The sequence below is a fragment of the Sinocyclocheilus grahami genome, unplaced genomic scaffold, assembly GCF_001515645.1.
Source record: "Sinocyclocheilus grahami isolate Dianchi unplaced genomic scaffold, SAMN03320097.WGS_v1.1 scaffold1723.1, whole genome shotgun sequence".
NCBI lineage: Eukaryota > Metazoa > Chordata > Actinopteri > Cypriniformes > Cyprinidae > Sinocyclocheilus > Sinocyclocheilus grahami.
In genome coordinates, this window is record NW_015506902.1 from 23,198 (window position 1) to 42,580 (window position 19,383).

The 19,383-nt window shown below is 36.9% G+C and overlaps 1 protein-coding gene across 1 annotated transcript in view; it reads right to left on the bottom strand.

The window, feature by feature from the left end:
- Positions 1–13,393: 13,393 nt before the first annotated feature.
- Positions 13,394–19,383, bottom strand: part of LOC107572246 (uncharacterized) — a 26,579-nt gene continuing 20,589 nt past the window's right edge. The window contains exons 5-9 of the mRNA XM_016258673.1: positions 16,414–16,693; positions 16,172–16,311; positions 13,794–13,885; positions 13,616–13,718; positions 13,394–13,473 (exon numbers count right to left, since the gene is read on the bottom strand). Coding sequence (XP_016114159.1) covers positions 13,445–13,473; positions 13,616–13,718; positions 13,794–13,885; positions 16,172–16,311; positions 16,414–16,693 — 644 coding nt within the window. The 3' untranslated portion in view covers positions 13,394–13,444. The remainder of the gene's footprint in view (positions 13,474–13,615; positions 13,719–13,793; positions 13,886–16,171; positions 16,312–16,413; positions 16,694–19,383) is intronic.

Genomic DNA, 19,383 nt, shown 5'->3' on the forward strand with positions numbered 1-19,383 from the left:
GGTTAGAAAGAGCATGCATACCAATTCATTATCTGAAATTAATGAATTTATGAAACAAGCTAGCAATCTTCACCTGATCTGCTCAGACCATCAAAAAGTTTAAAGAAACATCTGAATACACCTCTTCCAACTAATCAACTGTAAACAAAAGCACTTATATTTAAAGTCCCCTTGTAGTGAAAATCAAGTTTTTTATGTTGCTTATTTGTCTATGTGGTGTTTTTAATTTGCTTTTAGACAAACCATGTGCCAATCCATTACTGAGTAATTTCTCCTTTAAACTGTAGTTTTCCAATGGCAGTCCCAGAAACGCGGTTTTAAACAGCCCTCGGTTTGCTACGTCACAAAATTCAATAACCAATCACGTCAAGGGATAGATTCCTATCATTAGCATATCCCTCTCTCCATTTATACAAACATGGCGCACATGGAGATCATAGCATAGAGATCACATACAAAATATACCAATAGGATTACCAGCACAAAACCCAAAATAAAATAGAGCAAAATACCCAGGAAGCTGTGGTTTAATGTGAAGTTAGAACCGCTAACTTGAATAATAACCCAATGTACAACAATTAACCACATGAATTAACATTTACAACAATGTAAAAGTAGCCCAGAGTCAGACCCACCTCTCCCGCACTCGCGTCAAGAAACACAAACTTGGCTGCATTCGAGTCTTCAAGGCATTTTGAGGACACAACATCATCAAGTAAATAACTTTAACGACTGTTACAGTATCCACTGTAGTTGTCTGCTTGTAAAAACATAGTTTAATCAGTCATTATCCGTGGACCAGGAGGCCCTGGCTGGTGTGACTGAGTGGAGGTGGGGCTAATTTGCGTGTTCATAGATCCGCATATAGTAAATAAGGCAAGGGTGTAGAGTTACATTCAAGCTATTTTAAGACGTGAGAAGATTATTTTCACAAGTAAAAAAAATTAAAATATGTAATTTAGATGATTTTTAAGGGATACAATTTTTGACTTCAGGGGGACTTTAACTCCTGTTCTAATTGTGATGTTCCTCAATTGTATAAAAGCATGTGCTGAATGAATCACTGTACAATGTAAAAGTGCTGCTCAGACTGTTAAAATCAGACTGAGATCAATCAGCTGCTGTACAGATTCATTTCATAAATGCTTTTTATTTGGAGAAATAGCATGTTTAAAAGTTCAAAGGACTCATCTGAAAAAAAATAAAATAAATATATATATATATATATATATATTAGGGATGCACCAATACCACTTCTTTTCAGAATGAGTCCGATACCGATACTGATACCGATACCTGTATTTTCACAGCATTTGCATTTTTTTTTTTTATTGGGTACAGAGACAAAATAATATTATTATTAGTATAGGGTACTATTTTGGTGGTGTAATTTGCATCACGCGCACTGTACGCAGACCCTCGCGTATGAGTAAAAACGTCTCGGGTTACTTGCGTAACCCCAGCCCGGACATCCAGGAAATTTCTGCAGTGACGCGCCGGGGGCCTGATAATCACAAAGGCTCCCGCAGAAGCCTGTGTTATGGCCGCATGATCCAGGAATTATGAAGCCGAAACCCGGCTTTACTTACCAGCGGGGGTGCCCATCAAGGAACTACCCTAGAAAAAGGGACATAAACACACAGGTCCCGGGAAACACTGCAAAGACACTAGCAGAAGGGTACATACTCATTCTCCTCCGTGCCTCAGCAGCGGAGGGTCCTGAACCGCGGGAAGCAGATGGCTGCCCCTCTTTCCTCGAAAAGAGAGACAAACGAGAGCGGAGCTTTTTTTTTGTGGAAAAAACGCTCGCAGTGCACGCCGATTGCCCCCTCGGAGACATCGCGTGCGTGCTCTTTGCCCAAACAAAACAACCCATAGATCGTGTGTGTCATCAGATGTTAAACAACGTCGACACGGATGCACACATCCTTAAACGCTTTGCTAGTGCTCGCCATAATGCTTAGATGAATAGATCGCTCTTACCACAGAAATGCACGCTTCAATCAAAACAGTCAATGAAGACGAAGAAGAGAATGATGTGTAGCTCCCGGCGCCGATTTATACTCTAGTCGCACCGGTAGTGACGTCATGGCTGTCGCCGGCCAAAGAGTTGGTGTTTTTTCAATGTATGCTTCAGACACGGGTCACGACGAGGCGTTCCCCATAGCGACCCCTAGAGGACGCAGTTCAAAGTTCCCATGAAAGGGAACCAAAGTATACTTTTGAAGCAAGCTAAACATGCACAGCGCGCGCACGTTTGTATTGGTGCAGAATGAAAGACACTTTGCATTTCACACAGTCTGCACGTTTCACTTTTGCTTTAAAAAAAGTCATGGATGCTTGACGTTTAAAATGTTGTTTAGTGAATGTGCCTTTAATTTTTGTTTATTTTATATTTATGATTTAGTTTTAACTCCATTCAACTCTCTGTTGTCGGTGTTTCTTTTTCTGGCCTCAGCTCTATTCACACGCTGTGTGGTAGCGGCTTTTGGTATCGGGGCCTTTTTAGGAGTACGTGTATGAGTACAGGAGCACAGTGTCATCGGTGCATCCCTAATATATATATATATACACTGAACAAAATTATAAACGCAACACTTTTGTTTTTGCCCCCATTTTTCATGAGCTGAACTCAAAGATCTAAGACTTTTTCTATGTACACAAAAGGCATATTTCTCTCAAATATTGTTCACAAATCTGTCTAAATATGTGTTAGTGAGCACTTCTCCTTTGCCGAGATAATCCATCCACCTCACAGGTGTGGCATATCAAGATGCTGATTAGACAGCATGACTATTGATTTAGACAGATTTGTGAACAATATTTGAGAGAAATAGGCCTTTTGTGTACATAGAACAAGTCTTAGATCTTTGAGGTCAGCTCATGAAAAATGGGGGCAAAAACAAAAGTGTTGCGTTTATAATTTTGTTCAGTGTATATATATATATATGCTATATATATATTATAGTTCCAGTCTGCTCTGGAAGTAAGAGGGATCACCAATATCAAACTGTCCTGGACCAAACCTCCCCAGCAAGAGGTGAAACGGGACGTAGAGGAGGGTAAGCACATTTACACAACCCAACTCTTGAAAAACATTATTTGGTTAAGGTACATCATTATTATTTGCTACATAATTAGCCATCTTAATGTGCTTCCTTTACAGGTCCGTGTCAAAGAATCCAATAAACTGGATACACAAAATGTCTTCAGAGAGAAACAAAAGTTTCTACATTGATTCTTCAAATAAAATTAATAAATATAATACAGCCAATAAATTGCCGTTCATGTTCTACAATAACTTCCTTTTCTGAATTTCAATGATTAGTATAGATCTGTCTTTCTCTCAAAAAGTGATCACAAACCAACACAGTGGGGCGCTAAATAAAGCATGACTGCTTCTCTGTATATCACTGTTCATTAATGAAGTGTTTAGTATCAGAATGTGTAATATACATAGATGCAAACTCCTCACCTTTCAGTGACAACTCACCTTTTTGACATCAATAGGTCACCTATGAGATTTGTGTTTTTATAGGGGTGGGGGTCTTACAAGGGTACTTGTGATCTTACAAGGGTAAATAAAGAACTGGTTGTTTCCATATGTTTTGTATAGTATTTTGTTTACTCTTTAATTCAAAATCTATGTCTAAAAAGGTCAGCGTTGCCGTCTAATCAGCCAATATTGTCTTGAATAGCCTGCATTGCACTTCATCTTTTATAACATGGGATTTTGACCAAATGTATTCAGTCTTGATTTTTGTAAAATGTTGCAACAAGATTATTATTTATTTATTTTTATTTTTTTGAATGACAGTTTTGGACATATAAGGTAATAAAAAAGTTGTTCAGCCATTTTGACAGCCCTAGTAACTAGTGCATAAGGTGGAAACGCAACAAAAGCCCTAAACTAGTTTCGGAAACTATAAAAAAAAAATCCTCAGGCTGTTTCATAAAGTACTAAAAAAAGTGGGGATTAAAGTCCAAAACCTGACTTCAAATAACCTAACAAATCAATCGGGGCTAAATGAGTTTCATAAACTACAATTTAAATTCACGCAATCTCACTAATGTGATCTAGATTCAATTAGTCAAGATAATTTGAAGTGCATGCTTATTCTTAAGCAGCCCTTAATGTCGAGCATGGATCAAATCGATCCACCGTGGCAAACAGCAAATATAGTTGTGATGTTTAATGCATTTGAGACGTTGTGCTTTCCCCAGTGCATAACTGACATATTCTTCATCTGTAAATATTAGAAAGTCATGCAAATTGTTGTATAATTCCGTACTTAATGAACCAATAATCCTCATATATACAGTTTGCCCCCCATCTGTAGCTGTCATAAGAAAATACAGCCCCTACCTCTCATTAGTGGGAAGTGTAATGCAAAGTCCGGGGTCCACAGCGAAACGTCCTGACCAGCTCAGCAGGGTTTTCGCCACTATGAGGTCCGCACTGGAGATTTATGAACTAAATTCAGATAATGTGTTACCCTTAATAAATTACTCAGAGTCTGTATTAAAAGAAAGTTTATCGAATCACCATATACAAATGGTTTCGCTTTATTAAAAACAATAACTCATAAGCAAAATTCAAGAAAGTAACAGCGTATAGTCTTCACCCATTTTTCGGCCCCGCAAAATCATAAAGCACTTGATTATATAGGAGAGGGCGTTACAAAATTCCTCTCCTGCAAAAGCATCTATTCAAACACTCTATTGGATAAATGCAAGACACACAAAACACTTGGTCACACCCCTTGTTTCAGCGAGTTGCAATTCCATTACATCATCACACTAAGCACTGCATATACACGTACGTACATCTCCAAAAATATATGCGGAGAGGTTCAAACAAAGTTTATCTCCGATTCGCTAACACAGGATGTCTGACCTTTTTATGCTACCCACAACTATGGATCTACTCCACTACAATGCAGCAACACCTTTGCAAAAATATACGAGCAGGTTTTCACACCATAACATTTTTCATTTTTTAACTGTTAACCCAGATAGTGACACCTGCTCTCGCTTTTTGACAGGATGTCAGTTTAACTATTTATACTTTTGGAAGTGGCGTTGGCTCTTTGAATCCTCAAACAGTCAACCTCACCTCGCAAAGTTTCCATCTTCAAATTAAACTCATTAACGTCAATAAATTGTTTAACCCTTTTCATCAACCGCTTATTTACACGTTCATGTTGACGAATTATCCGAAGAAGCTCCTTAGCCATCAAGAGCATGTCCAGCGTCTCCTGTCCGGTCACTTCTGCTTCTCTTCTTCTCCATTTCTGCTTTCTTTTTTGCGCTCCGATGATGCCTCCTCTGCATGGAGTCTAAAAGCAGATCATTAATAGGAATCTCTAATTTACTTTTTTGGTTTAGTCTTCGAATATGTGGAGTTTGACCGGGAAATTTAATAATTCCTATTTCAAAATATATCCATGCGCATGTGCGCTAAACTATTTGTTAAGCTCAGGTGTGTTTTTTGGTATTTTCGCCTAAATTTGACATACTCAAATTCAAATGTTTACCCTACACACATACAATGGAGGATATGGGAAAAAATGGTTTCATTGTAAAGAAATCCATTTGAACTTCAAAATATGAGTGTAATTCTTTATAAATTACATTATATATTTTTTCAAATATTACAATAAACAAAAATAAAAAAACATAGGCGCTTTTTGATTTTTAAAAAATATATATATTTTTGAAATTCTCTAATTCAGGTTCTGTTAGGTCCAGCTCTTTGTAATTTACTTTGTTTGATGCCATTCGATGCCAAAATGTACCAGAAAAAAATTATATTTCAAATAACAGCTTCTAAACAGGAGTTATTGCATTATAAGTGAAGTGAGTAAAATTGTCCTTTTTTGCATATACATGTGTCATTTTGAGTTTCCTTTGCAAAAACAGGCTTTATAAAACACATTATCCCCAGAATTCTATTTTACTATGTGCCATAAGCACTTTTCTTGATTATTGATTGAATTATGTTTCATTTTTGTGTTTTTCTAAGATCAGTTTAATTTGTTCAGGATACAGAAGACTGAATACATTATAAAATAAATCGGGTCTATCTAAAATAGAATCCACATCCTCCAGCTTTATATCATTCAATTTATGTGCATTCTGTATTGGTATATACTGATTCAGAGTATCTCCTCACCTCATCAGCTGAGCCATCCCTGTACCAACAGCCTCTTCCTGCCAACATCTTTGCATCCCTGGACCAGATCTGAGCTAATCCGATAGCCACGGCTGCTATGACCTTCAGAGCGTGAAACAAAGAAATAAATGATCATTCACACAGCACTGTAATAATCCATGTATATTTACTGAAATGCATCATGTACTGTCCTTTTCTGTCAATTTTATTTAGTCATTTAGTCATTTAGCAGACGCTTTTATCCAAAGCAACTTACAAATGAGGACAATAAAAGCAGTCAAAACTAACAAAAGAGCAACAATATATAAGTGCAAATGACAAGTCTCGGTTAGTCTAACACAGTACATGCAGCAAGGTGTATATATATATATATTTATACACACATACACATATATATACATACATACATACACACACACGGATATATATATATATATATATATATATAGAGTTGCGTGTCATCAGCATAGCAGTGATATGAAAAGCCATGTTTCTGAATGACAGAACCTAATGATGCCATGTAGACAGAGAAGAGAAGTGGTCCAAGTACTGAGCCCTGTGGCACCCCAGTATCTAGATGTTGCGACTTGGACACTTCACCTCTCCAAGATACCTTGAAGGACCTATCTGAGAGGTAAGACTCAAACCCCTGGCGTGCGGTTCCTGAGATGCCAATAAACTGTCAATAAACTGTTTTATCAGATTGTTAGCTGTGCTATCACGTTTCAAAATAAAGATTCAAAGATCACAAACGGAGAAAACACGCTGATAAAGCCTCACCAGACGCGCGTTCATTCCTCTCCACGGCGCCGCTGAACGTTCTTCATCATATACAACTTGTAATATGATTATCATAGATTGATATTCTCCGAGCTGCAGATGCATTTGCTTTTCCGCGTGGCCTTTTTGCTTTCAAAACTGTCCGAAACTACACTTCCCAAAAAACATGCGGATCCGGATACGTGTCTGCCCCCTCGACCACCCTCCCCCGCTGTCGACGCAGCGGTGTCAAATTTCACAGCTCTGACTGGCCCGTTGAGCCAGAGTGTCATAAAACCTGACCAATTGCAATCGACAGCCTATCACAGATTTGTAAAAGATCAGACTTGCCTGGCTTTAGCGCGTATGATTTGGAGAGTGCATCTATGGCAGAAAGTGCGTCTGTTTTTTCTGGTGCACATCTGGACAAAATGCTATATATCTCACCGATGGAAGCATGCAGAAATGTGTAGATGTGTGCTTCTTTTTGTTTGAAAGAATAGATCCTAATCTAAAAGATAAAATATAGAGTATATAGATATTTGTGGCTGTGTGCGGGTGGCTGAAGCAGTGCTACGAGTAGGAATGTAACCCATACGAAAATTTGCTTAGAGGTGAGAAATTTCACATCGCGATTCTATTGAAGATCATTCGATCTGTGATTGTCACACAATGAAATCTACATCGTCAAATTCCTGAGAATGAGAGCTTTCTTGTGATGTATGACTTGACTGTTTTGTGAAAAATATATAAAATACACATTCTTCGGAAAAATTATTTGCAATCGTTAAGCGGAAATTCATGTGTGGGACGAATAAATTTCTAAGCTTAATTTTACTGCTTTATAAAACCAAACTTTATGGTATTCTTTGTAAAGAAGACACTCCAAGCTTTCAAATGAATGGGCTGATACCATATAAGGAAGGCTATGTAAATGAAGCATACAATTTTTTAAGCGATTTTGGACCCGTATCCGGGTCCGCGGAGTTTGAGTGTTGTTGGACATTAAATGTGACATGTATAATTCTAATTCTTCTAGCAGTAACTGTAAATCAAATGTAAGCTAGCTAATACAGCCCTGATTACTTGCTTAGGAGACTACATTAAATCTTAAGTCATTAAAGCTAAGGGTTGCCTGACTAAGTATTGATAGTTGTGTAAATATTGTCATACTAAAAGCTGTCAAATTTTTTGTTGATTGTAATCCATTAGGCTACATACCTTTCTATCAAAGTTATCTAACATTATCAAGCTGAATTTGTTCCGACTCAATTTAACTCGGAGTTCTTGTTATATTTTATTACCATTTTCTAAACTATAGCAAATAAACTGTGATAATGTGAGAAATGTTGAAGGTGTCTGAATACATTTTGGTTTGACTGTATCTATTTGATAAATGAAGTTAACCAACTAACATTATACATACTCTTTTGATTTCTGTACCCAATATTTAAAAAATGTACAAATGCAATAAAATATTGGTATCGGTACTCAGTATCGGCAAGTACCAAAAATAAAAGTATCGGTATTGGGCGAGTACTGTAAAAAGTGGTATCGGTGCATCCCTAATACCTATATTTAAATTAATATTTTAGATTAAGTATTCTTTATTTTAGATTAACCCATGAAACAATATATAGTTTTTACCAGGGATGTTTCCTCTGAGTAGGTAAGGGAGGAAGTGTCTCCTCAAAAAATTGGATGAATAAATAATATTTCAAAAATAAAATAATGCAAATATTACTATATATGGACATTGAAAGTTTAAAAGTCACTCGTTTTTATAAAGTAACACTGTCCAACAGCGACACCCGCAGGCAAAGTTACAGTGGAAACTTGCCTCCCCTCAGCCCATTGACTTTTAACAGAGACCCCGTAGCATGCCATGGGTTGAGTGGGGGGTAATTGAGAATGAATAGGGCAAAGTCACATGAGTGGAGGCAATGCCTCCATCATGCTATAATCAGATATGATTGGTTATGATTGGATGTGATTGGTTTGTGTGATAAATCCTGCCTCTTGTTTTTGTGCAAGCTCTTGACCTGAATTAAGAAAATTATGGTGTTGACTAATTATAAAGTAAGTAAACAACTCACCCACTTAAACATCACTGCTATGTGTCATGTCAAAATAAAACTTTAAATGGTCTGCAAACATTATGACTATGTCAGTTAGTGAGCATTCAGTTTGATGAAATGAAAGATATATCTTCGTGTCGGTGATGGTGTTTACAGAACTACATATATATATATAGCCTATACATCCACAACAATTTCTGAAACCACAGACAACCCTGTTATTCGTATGGCCATCACATAACAAGTTGTAAATCCTTGGTCTGGGGCTGTGGAAAATAATAACAGGTTCTCTCTTGCACTGCACCTTCAGTTTCCTTTCCCTTTTCTTCATTTTCCCCAATATCTCTTAGTACATCAGAATTTGTTGATGAATAGAAACATCCAAAGATCAGCATTTATCTGGGGGAGTTGAAAGTTTAAAAGTCACTCGTTTTTATAAAGTAACACTGTCCAACAGCGACACCCGCAGGCAAAGTTACAGTGGAAACTTGCCTCCCCTCAGCCCATTGACTTTTAACAGAGACCCCGTAGCATGCCATGGGTTGAGTGGGGGGTAATTGAGAATGAATAGGGCAAAGTCACATGAGTGGAGGCAATGCCTCCATCATGCTATAATCAGATATGATTGGTTATGATTGGATGTGATTGGTTTGTGTGACAACCCTGTTATTCGTATGGCCATCACATAACAAGTTGTAAATCCTTGGTCTGGGGCTGTGGAAAATAATAACAGGTTCTCTCTTGCACTGCACCTTCAGTTTCCTTTCCCTTTTCTTCATTTTCCCCAATATCTCTTAGTACATCAGAATTTGTTGATGAATAGAAACATCCAAAGATCAGCATTTATCTGGGGGAGGGGTTATAGAAATTATTACTTTTATTTAGCAAGGATGCTTTAAATTGATCAAAAGACATTTATAATGACATTTTGATGATAAAGACATTTATAAAGTTACAAGATTTCTATTTCAGATAAATGCTGTTCTTCTGAACTTTCTATTCAACAAATAAAACTGGAAAAAAAATTGAATCCGTTTTCAACGTAGTAATAATAATAATAATAATTGATTTTGAGCAGCAAATCAGCATATTATTATGATTTCTGAAGGATCATGTGACACTGAAATTTCAGCTTTGAAATCACAGGAATAAATTACATTTTAAAATATATTCAAATAGAAATCAGTCATTTTAAATAATAAAAATATTTCACAATATTGCTATTTTTGCTGTATTTTGGATCAAATAAATGCAGGTGTGGTGAGCAGAAGAGACTTCTTTAAAAATATGTATATATTCTTACTGATCAAAACCTTTTGACTGGTATTGTATTAGAACACAATTTCTAAAGTACCTAAATGTCAAAATTAGTACAATATATTTGTTGAAAAATTATAATACTGAAACACTATTGAATTATTAATCTGTGACATATTATTTTTGTGTTGCTGTCTGCTCAAGTTCTCTCCCTCCCTGTACAATAAATCTATGTGAATTTCTGTCTCTGCTAATTTTTTTAATGTAACTTTACAATCGACATTGATGTCCTTTAGCACAGCATTCTGAATGATGATAATAATGAGGTGCTACTAGCAGTTTAATACTCAATTAGGTTAATAAAGACAAATCTATCTAGCGTATTTACAGATTAAACTGACCTGCACTTGAAGCCCTGAACAGGTCAGTGATGTAGTTACATTTCACAGCTTCTTCTGTCTGCTTCCTCTCTTTCATTGAGTCCCGGATCGGTTCTGTTCAGAACCGTTTGACCGAAGCGTGGAACAGATGTGAGCTGATTAGTGTAGCGCAGTGCTGCCGGTCAAGTCTAACCGATTTATGATTTATTATCAAATGAAAAAACTGAAATAATCACTCTGGTACATTGAGAAGGCATAAATATAAAATATTAATGATAATAATAACTAAAAAAAAAAACAGGACAGCGGGCCAAATTCTCCCGGTGCTCCAGATGGCCAGTGTTTACTTCACTTTGTTATTCTTCTCGTTATTTCCCTACAGCAGTTAATGAACTGGAAATCTCGCATTGAGAGAAAATGGCTTTCTTCTGCGTTTAAAAATAAGGTGGATAGGAGTATAAATCTGTCAATATATCTGTGAAACACAGTACAACCCTTTTTTCTACAGGGATTTTCACATTTCAAGAAGAAGCTGATGAAAAAATGTAGTCAATAGTTTCTCGTACTCTAGTGCATACATGTGTCTATTTTCAGTATAAATGTTATAGAAGTTTTTTTTTATTTTTATGTGGCATTGGTTTACTGTAAATTAGTCTATATATATTTGTGATTTTTTCAAAGGAAGTCGACCAGTTCAAGAAGTGAAAACTGATAAGAGTTCATTAAAACTGACCACTTGTTTTTTTTTCAAATTGTGAATGAATAATTATGTATACTTTATTTATTAAAATGTAATATTATAATAGATGGATGATTTATTTTGTTTCAAATGGTTTCTTTAGCTTTAGCTTGGTACCTATAACATCCAAAATGAATGTTTGGTGCTTTTCTGTAATTCGTTTTTATCTTTATTTGCCTAAGCACTCAGACACTTTGGTAGGATTTGCATGTCCAAATCATGAACTCCTCTTCTGAAAAACACTCACATATATGCAAATGTTGTTTTTCATGGAAAACAGGAGGGTTTACAGAGAAATACAAATGTTTGATATTTTATCATTTCTCTCACACTTGTTAAAGGCTTTTAAAAGGTTTCTGTCAATTCTTACTACAACATTAAGATACAAACTCTGAGAGTCTGTTAAAATGTCTCATCTCAGTCTATTCCAGTAAACAAACTTTAGTGACACTCTTTCACTACCACAAGGAAAGTTAACATATAATTAAATCATTTAAACTGCATGGGAATTATAGATGAGGATAACATGGGTATTTGTATTTCTCGTTGTCCTTTCTTGAATATTGTAATCAAGTGAAAGGCTGTCCAGTCATCGACAGTCCGCTACAAGGCTAATACAGCCATTGACGGTAGCAATTTTAATTTCACTGCACCCACACCAAAACCGAGACAAACCCATTGTGGAGGCTGGATCTGATGTATCTACAAATCATTAGAGAAGTGATCATCATTAACAGGATAGACTGCTGCTTTGAACAAATCAATGGAGCCAAGGTTTGCATTGGAAACTCCTTGTAAAACAACGGCAACAACAATCCCATGTGAGAAAATTACTCACTTAACCGGAATAAGGTTTACTGATGGTGGTAATCCAAACATAACTATTTGATGAGGTGGCAGTTTAGTAGGAATTCGTACTATTTTATTTTTAGGAAAATACTAAGCAAGAAGGTCTACCCTAATCATAGTTGTCTGTGGGACTTGCAGAAAGCAGACTGAAAACATACAAATGAGATTATACTATTTCTTTACGAATTAGCCGCCAATTCTGTAATTAGTTATCTGTTAGTTACTGAAGCTTGAGTGTTATAATTAACAATCAATGTAAAAGGAGACAATTAATGTGATTTTTGTTTCTCTAAATTTGCATTCAGCACTGTACTACAAAAAATATAGGCTAAGTTTAAGTTTACTCAAGTTTGACATTTTTTTTATTATTTTCTAAGATTTAATCCTACCCGTTGCAATACACTCTCCTCAACAAGCCACTGTGTCACTTCATTTCACACTTCCTTAATTATATGTGAAATGATTGGTGTGTTCCATCATCCGCTTTTGGTTTTCGCTTTCAAGCAAACGTCTGTCATGGTATGGGGGTGCAGCACAGCAGGGTACTATTGACATGAAGGCATATAATGGGATTGTACAGAGACATATACTGCCATCAAGATGATGTCGGGAAGTCCATGGTTATTAGATCAAGACAATGCCAGCTCTCATTCTGCATGTGCTATAACAGCGTGGTTTCGTAGAGACAGAGTGAATGTGTTAGACTGGCCTACCTGCAGTCCAGATCTGACTCTTATTGAAAATGCATGAAAATTCCAGTCATGGAAAGGAGAACCAGATGACGATCACGGACTGCTGAGCATCTGAAGTTTTGTATCAAGCGAGACTGGACAAAAATGTTGCTTGCAAAACTTTAACAGTTAGTATCCTCAATTCCCAAACAATGAAACATTGTAATTAAAAGGAAAGTTGATGTTACACAGTGTTAAACGTGCCTCTGTCCCAACCTTTCTGGAGTGTGTTAGCCATCAAAATCTATATAATTTTTTTTATATTTACAAAATATATTTATGTTGGTCAGTGAAAACTTTGGAAATGTTTTTTTTTTTTTTTTTTTTTACTTTTATAGTAAAACAAATATTAAAAGGTTTTAACAAATCAGAGATTATGGATTTTATTGCATTTTACAAAATGTCCCAACATCTCTGGAATTGGAGTTGTAAATGGAAGATGATAAACAAGTTGATCAAGAGTTTTCCCATCATCATCATCCTCTCTTTCCTCCAGCACATTGAGCTGTAAATAAAACGGTTCATTACGTTATAAAGATGTAATTTCCCAGTTCATTTGTAATACATACATATTCATCGTAATATTTTTACTTTAAAAATCAACATCTTTTCAGTTTGCCAGTGTTTACTTTTATGAACACACTCACCTGATGCATCTTCCTTCCACATCACTTCCTGTTGAGCAGCTGGCGGTTTAGACCATTGCAGCGTCACATCAGAAATTCCTTGTTTTGCCAGAGCAGACTGAAGCTGAAATGAGCAGATCTCTTAAAACCGCTATCAGTGTGATATGATTTCAGATTTCTGTATGTTTCCCTCTCTCACCTGTGACAGGAGCTGGACTCTCATTTCAGGTTCAGACAGACTCAAACTGGACTTCAGTTTCATCTTCACAAAGGTTTTCTTCAGTACAGGACCTAAAAAGAGTGACACATGAGAGTGAGTGAACAATACATAGACAGAAGGGAAAAGAAAACGCTAAATGCAAAATAATAAAATGCAACTGATCATATAATCATGCATTTTTAGGATACCCAATTACATAATCGTATCATCGCATCTTTTGATCTTGACAACAATCCACAGCATTTTGGTGCAAACGTATTACACTTAATATTAAACAGATGTAACATGACTAGGTTGTGTACACAAAGTGAAACAAATATGACCCAGATGACATTAAATACAGGTTCACTTGCAGTAAGGATGAATGAGGTTTAGTGTCAAACACAAATGAATGCTTTTTATGTAGTGAAGTATTGACAGTTGAGAGCATAAAACCTTAGAAATGTTACATTAAAAAAAAAACAATAAATCAATTACATCCCTGCATCTTGAATGAAAATCAGCTGATTTGCAAATTATTTGATTATGGTGAGTTTAAAAATATCAACTAAAAACTCCATCAGATACTTTTTTACTGCCAGACCTGTTGAATCAAGAAATCACTTAAATAGAACCTGTCTGACAAAGTGAAGCATGCTTAAAGAACAACACATCATGCCGCGATCTAAAGAAATTCAAGAACAGATGAGAAACAAAACAGTTGACATGTATCAGTCTGGAAAGGGTTATAAAGCCATTTCTAAGCCTTTGGGACTCCAGCGAATCACGGTCACAGCCATTATCCACAAATTGAGAAAACTTGGAACAGTGGTGAACCTTCCCAGGAGTGGACGGCCTACCAAAATTACTCCAAGAGCACAACGACGACTCATCCAAGAGGTCATAAAAGAACCCAGAACAACATCTAAAGAACTACAGGCCTTGCCTCAATTAAGCTCAGTGTTCATGATTCAACAATAAGAAAGAGACTGGGCAAAAATGGCATCCATGGGAGAGTTCAAAGGCAAAAGCCACTGCTGACCAAAAAGAACACAAAGGCTCGTCTCTCATTTGCCACAAAATATCTTGATTATCCCCAAGACTTTTGGGCAAATATTCTGTGGACTGATGAGACAAAAGTTGAACTTTTTGGAAGGTGTGTGTCCCGTTACATCTGGCGTAAAACCAACACAGCATTTCATAAAAAGAACATCATAGTAACAGTCAATTATGGTGGTGGTAGTGTGATGATCTGGGGCTGCTTTGCAGCTTCAGGACCTGGTAAACTTGCCATAATTGACGGAACCATGAATTCTGCACTCTATCAGAAAATCCTGAAGGAGAATATCTGGCCGTCAGTTTGTGACCTCAAGCTCATGCGCACTTCGGTTATGCAGCAGGACAATGATCCCAAACACACCAGCAAGTCCACCTCTGAATGGCTCAAGAAAAACAAAATTAAGGTTTTGGAGTGGTCAAGTCAAAGTCCTGACTTAAATCTGATTGAGATGCTGTGGCATGACCTTAAACATTCCATTCATGTTCGAAAACCCTCCAATGTGGCTGAATGAAAACAATGCAAAGAAGAGTGGGCCAAAATTCCACCACAGCGATGTGAAGGACTCATTGGCAGTTATCGCAAACACATGATTGCAGTTGTTGCTGCAAAGGGTGGCACAACCAGTTATTAGATTTAGGGGGCAATTACTCTTTCACACAGTGCCAGGCAGGTTTAGACAGATTGTTTTCCCCCTTAACAAATTAAATCATTATTTAAAAAAAAAAATTTTATTTACTCTGACTATCTTTGTATAATATTAAAATTAGTTTGCTCTGAATCATTCAAGTGTGATAAATATTCACAAAAGAAAAAAACAGGAAGGGGGCAAAACCTTTTTCAGACCACTGTATGTGTATCAGCTGTAATGCACTTATCAAAATAACAAAAACAGGCAAATGTCAAAATTTTGGTTTAATGACAAAAAGTTCATAAATATTTAATGCCAAGGAACTTTGCATAGGCACATTTGTAAGTGAATAAATACACTTTTCACAAAATCTATAATTTTCTGTTAATATTTTCATGTCGTAAAACACCCACACATATAGCAGACTCAGACAGGAGTTGTGTTTGGGGTGTTTTTTCTGCTGATTAAGTGAGAATACAAGGCTTCGTCACATTGCGAATGGTTCTCAAAAGCAAAAATGCAACGAAAAGCATTATATTTTCTAATCTCGAAAAACTGTGCTCAAGCAAAACAGACACTGCTTTTGGAATCAACAGCCCAAAATTAGTAAGAACCCCGTTTTGGATTTCATTATATATTATACATTATATTAATTTCATTTATAGCTTGATTTTCCATGTTTGATCATACCTTCTCCATAGACCTCCACCTCACACAGAGTAAGATACTTTGACTCTCCAGGAATGAACAGATTCACGTATCGACCCTCCATACCGTTACATGTGTAGGTGGAGGAAACACCAGCTGGAATGCTAGAAATCACAGCGCATCTAAAGAGAGACGGAGGAAACCTCATTTAGACTTATAGGCTTTCTTCATATGTTATTTCAGGGATAATTTATGGATATTATGCAACTGAAAGAGGGTCTCACGTGGGATTGTTGTTGCCATTGTTCTCCAAAGAGTTTCCGATGCGAATCTCCGCTCCGTTAATTTGTTCTGAACAACAGTCTAGTCTGTTTGTGATGACAACTCTACTTACTCTGTAAATATAACACAGATCCACTCTCCACCATGGGTTAGTCTGAGCAGTGGTTGAGGAACACAATGACCATGATTTTGTGAAACCTGGACTGAAGTCAATGGCCTGTTCAGCAGACCAGAGGCCATAGGTTGACGACTGTATGGCGGTTCTTCCTGTTGCCAAATTATCTGTAAGATGTCATATAGTGTCAAGAAATGGTTTTGGTCAGCATATTTTATATTTGTGACCCTGGACCACAAAACTAGTCTTAAGTCACTGGGGTATATTTGTAGCAATAGCCAAAAATATATTGTATGGGTCAAAATGATTGATTTTTCTTTTAGGTTAAAAATCATTAGGACATTAAGTAAAGATATTTTTTAAATGTCCTTCTGTAAATATTTCAAAACTTAATTTTTGATCAGTAATATAGATTGCTAAGAACATCATTTGGACAACTTTAAAGGCAATTTTCTCAATATTTTGATTTGTTTGCACCCTCAGATTCCAGATTTTTAAATAGTCTGCCAAATATTGTCCCATTTTAACAAACCATATATCAATGGACAGATTATTTATTCAGCTTTGAGATTATGCATACATCTCAATTTAGAAAAATTGACCCTTATGACTGGTTTTGTGGTCCTGGGTCACATTTGAAAGTGTTTCACGAGGTTTACTTATCTATAATGCATTCCTATCAGATCTGTCTCTAAAGTCCATTTCAAGGAATATCTTTCACTCGCGAATAGTGAAATCGAAAAAAATCCCTGCCACATTTGCACTTAAATAACTTTTCAAATCAGCAACAAAATCCAACATGAACTGTCCCATAAATGTAAAAAAAAAAAAAAAACTTCAGGTAGTAAGATTTATTTATTTTTTGCTGTCCAAAGCGCACGATTCGGGCATGACTGTTTCTGTATGGCAGCTAGTTTATAACCAGTCATGTGATGACTTTGCCCATTGGTGATTGCCTCTTTTATTTAGAAGGCGGGACTTACAGTGCCTTGCGAAAATATTCATACCCTTTCATTTTTTTCACATATTGTTAAGTTGCTGCCTTATGCTAAACTGCTTTAAATTACTTTTTTCCCACATCAATCTACACTCCATACACCATAATTGTAAAGGAGGAAGTAAAACAGTTTTTTAACATCTTTGCAAATTTATTAAAAATAAAAAACCTTAAATGATTCCATTGCATAAGTATTCAGCTGCGAAATTTAGCTCAGGAGCATTCATAGTGCTTGTAGATGTTACTACACTTCGAGTGAAGTTAACCTATGGCAAATTCAATTGAATGGGTATTATTTGGAAAGGCATCTTAATAAAAGGTCTAACAGCTGATAAAAAAAAAAGTGACGTGACATGTGGCCAAGTATGGTTACCCATACTAGGAATTAGTGCTCTGCATTTAACCAATCCTAAGTGCACACACACGCACACGCACACGCACACGCACACACACACACACACACACACACACACACACACACACACACACACGGAGCAGTGGGCAGCCATTTATGCTGCGGCGCCCGGGGAGCAGTTGGGGGTTTGGTGCCTTGCTCAAGGGCACCTCAGTCGTGGTATTGAAGGTGGGAGAGAGCGCTGCACATTCACTCCCCCCACCTACAATCCCTGCCGGACCTGAGACTCCTCGAACCTTTGGGTTACGAGTCCGACTCTCTAACCATTAGGCCACAACTTCCCTTCCTAATACATATCAGAGCAAAAACCAAGCCAGGAAAAAAAAACTGTCTGTAGAGCTCAGAAATAGGTTTGTGTCAAGCCACACATCTGGGGAAGATTTCAGAAAAAAATCTGCTTCATTGAAGGGTCACAGAAGCATGTAGTCTCTGTTACCCTTAATGGAAGAAGTTTGAAACAACCAGGACTCTTACTAGAGCTGGCATCCTGGCCAAACTGAGCAATTGATGGAGAAGGGTCTTGGTTAGAGTGGTGACCAAGAACGTGATGGTCACTCTAGTTGAGCTCCATGATCATATATGCAGATGAGAGAAATCTAGAGAAGGACAAATATCACTGCAACACTCCACCGGTATGGTCTTTATGTCGGAGTGGCCAGACTCAATCTTCTCCTCAGTGAAGATACATGAAAACACACTTGGATTCATTGAAAAACACCTAAAGGACTCTCAGACTCAGACTTCTCAGACTTGAGAAACAAGAGTCTCTGGTCTGATGAATCTCAATTCCAAGCATCATGTTTGATGGAAACCAGGCACTGCTCATCACCTGAAGAGTACCACCCCAAAAGTAAAGTGTGCTGGAAGCAGCCTCATGCTGTGGGGCTGTTTTTCAGTGCCAGGGACAGAGGGACTCGTCAGAGTAGAAGATAAGCTCAATGCACCAAAATATTGAGTTGGCCTTAATGAAAACCCAGTCCAGAGCATTCAGAACCTCAGACTGGGCAGAAAATTCACCTTCCAACAGGACAATGAACCTAAGCACACAGCAAGAGTGGCTTATAGACAACTCTGTGAATGTCCTTGAGTGGCCCAGCCAGAGCATGAGCTTGAACCCAATCAAATAATTCTGGAGAAATTAGAAAATGTGCATCTGCCCCCATCCAACCTGACAGAGCTTGAGAGGTGAAGAGGTGAGGAGAAGAATGGCAGATAATTGCCAAATGATGATGATCAAAGTTTGTCGCATTAAACAAAAAGGACTTGAGACTGTAAAGGTGCTTCAGCAAAATATTTAGTTACTTGAATACTTATGCAATGTACTTATTTCAGTTTTTTTTATAAATTTACAAAAGTTGTGACAATTCTGTTTTTGCTTTTTCAGTATGGTGTATGGAGTGTAGATTGATGTGGAAAAAAAGTAATTTAAAGCAGTTTAACATAAG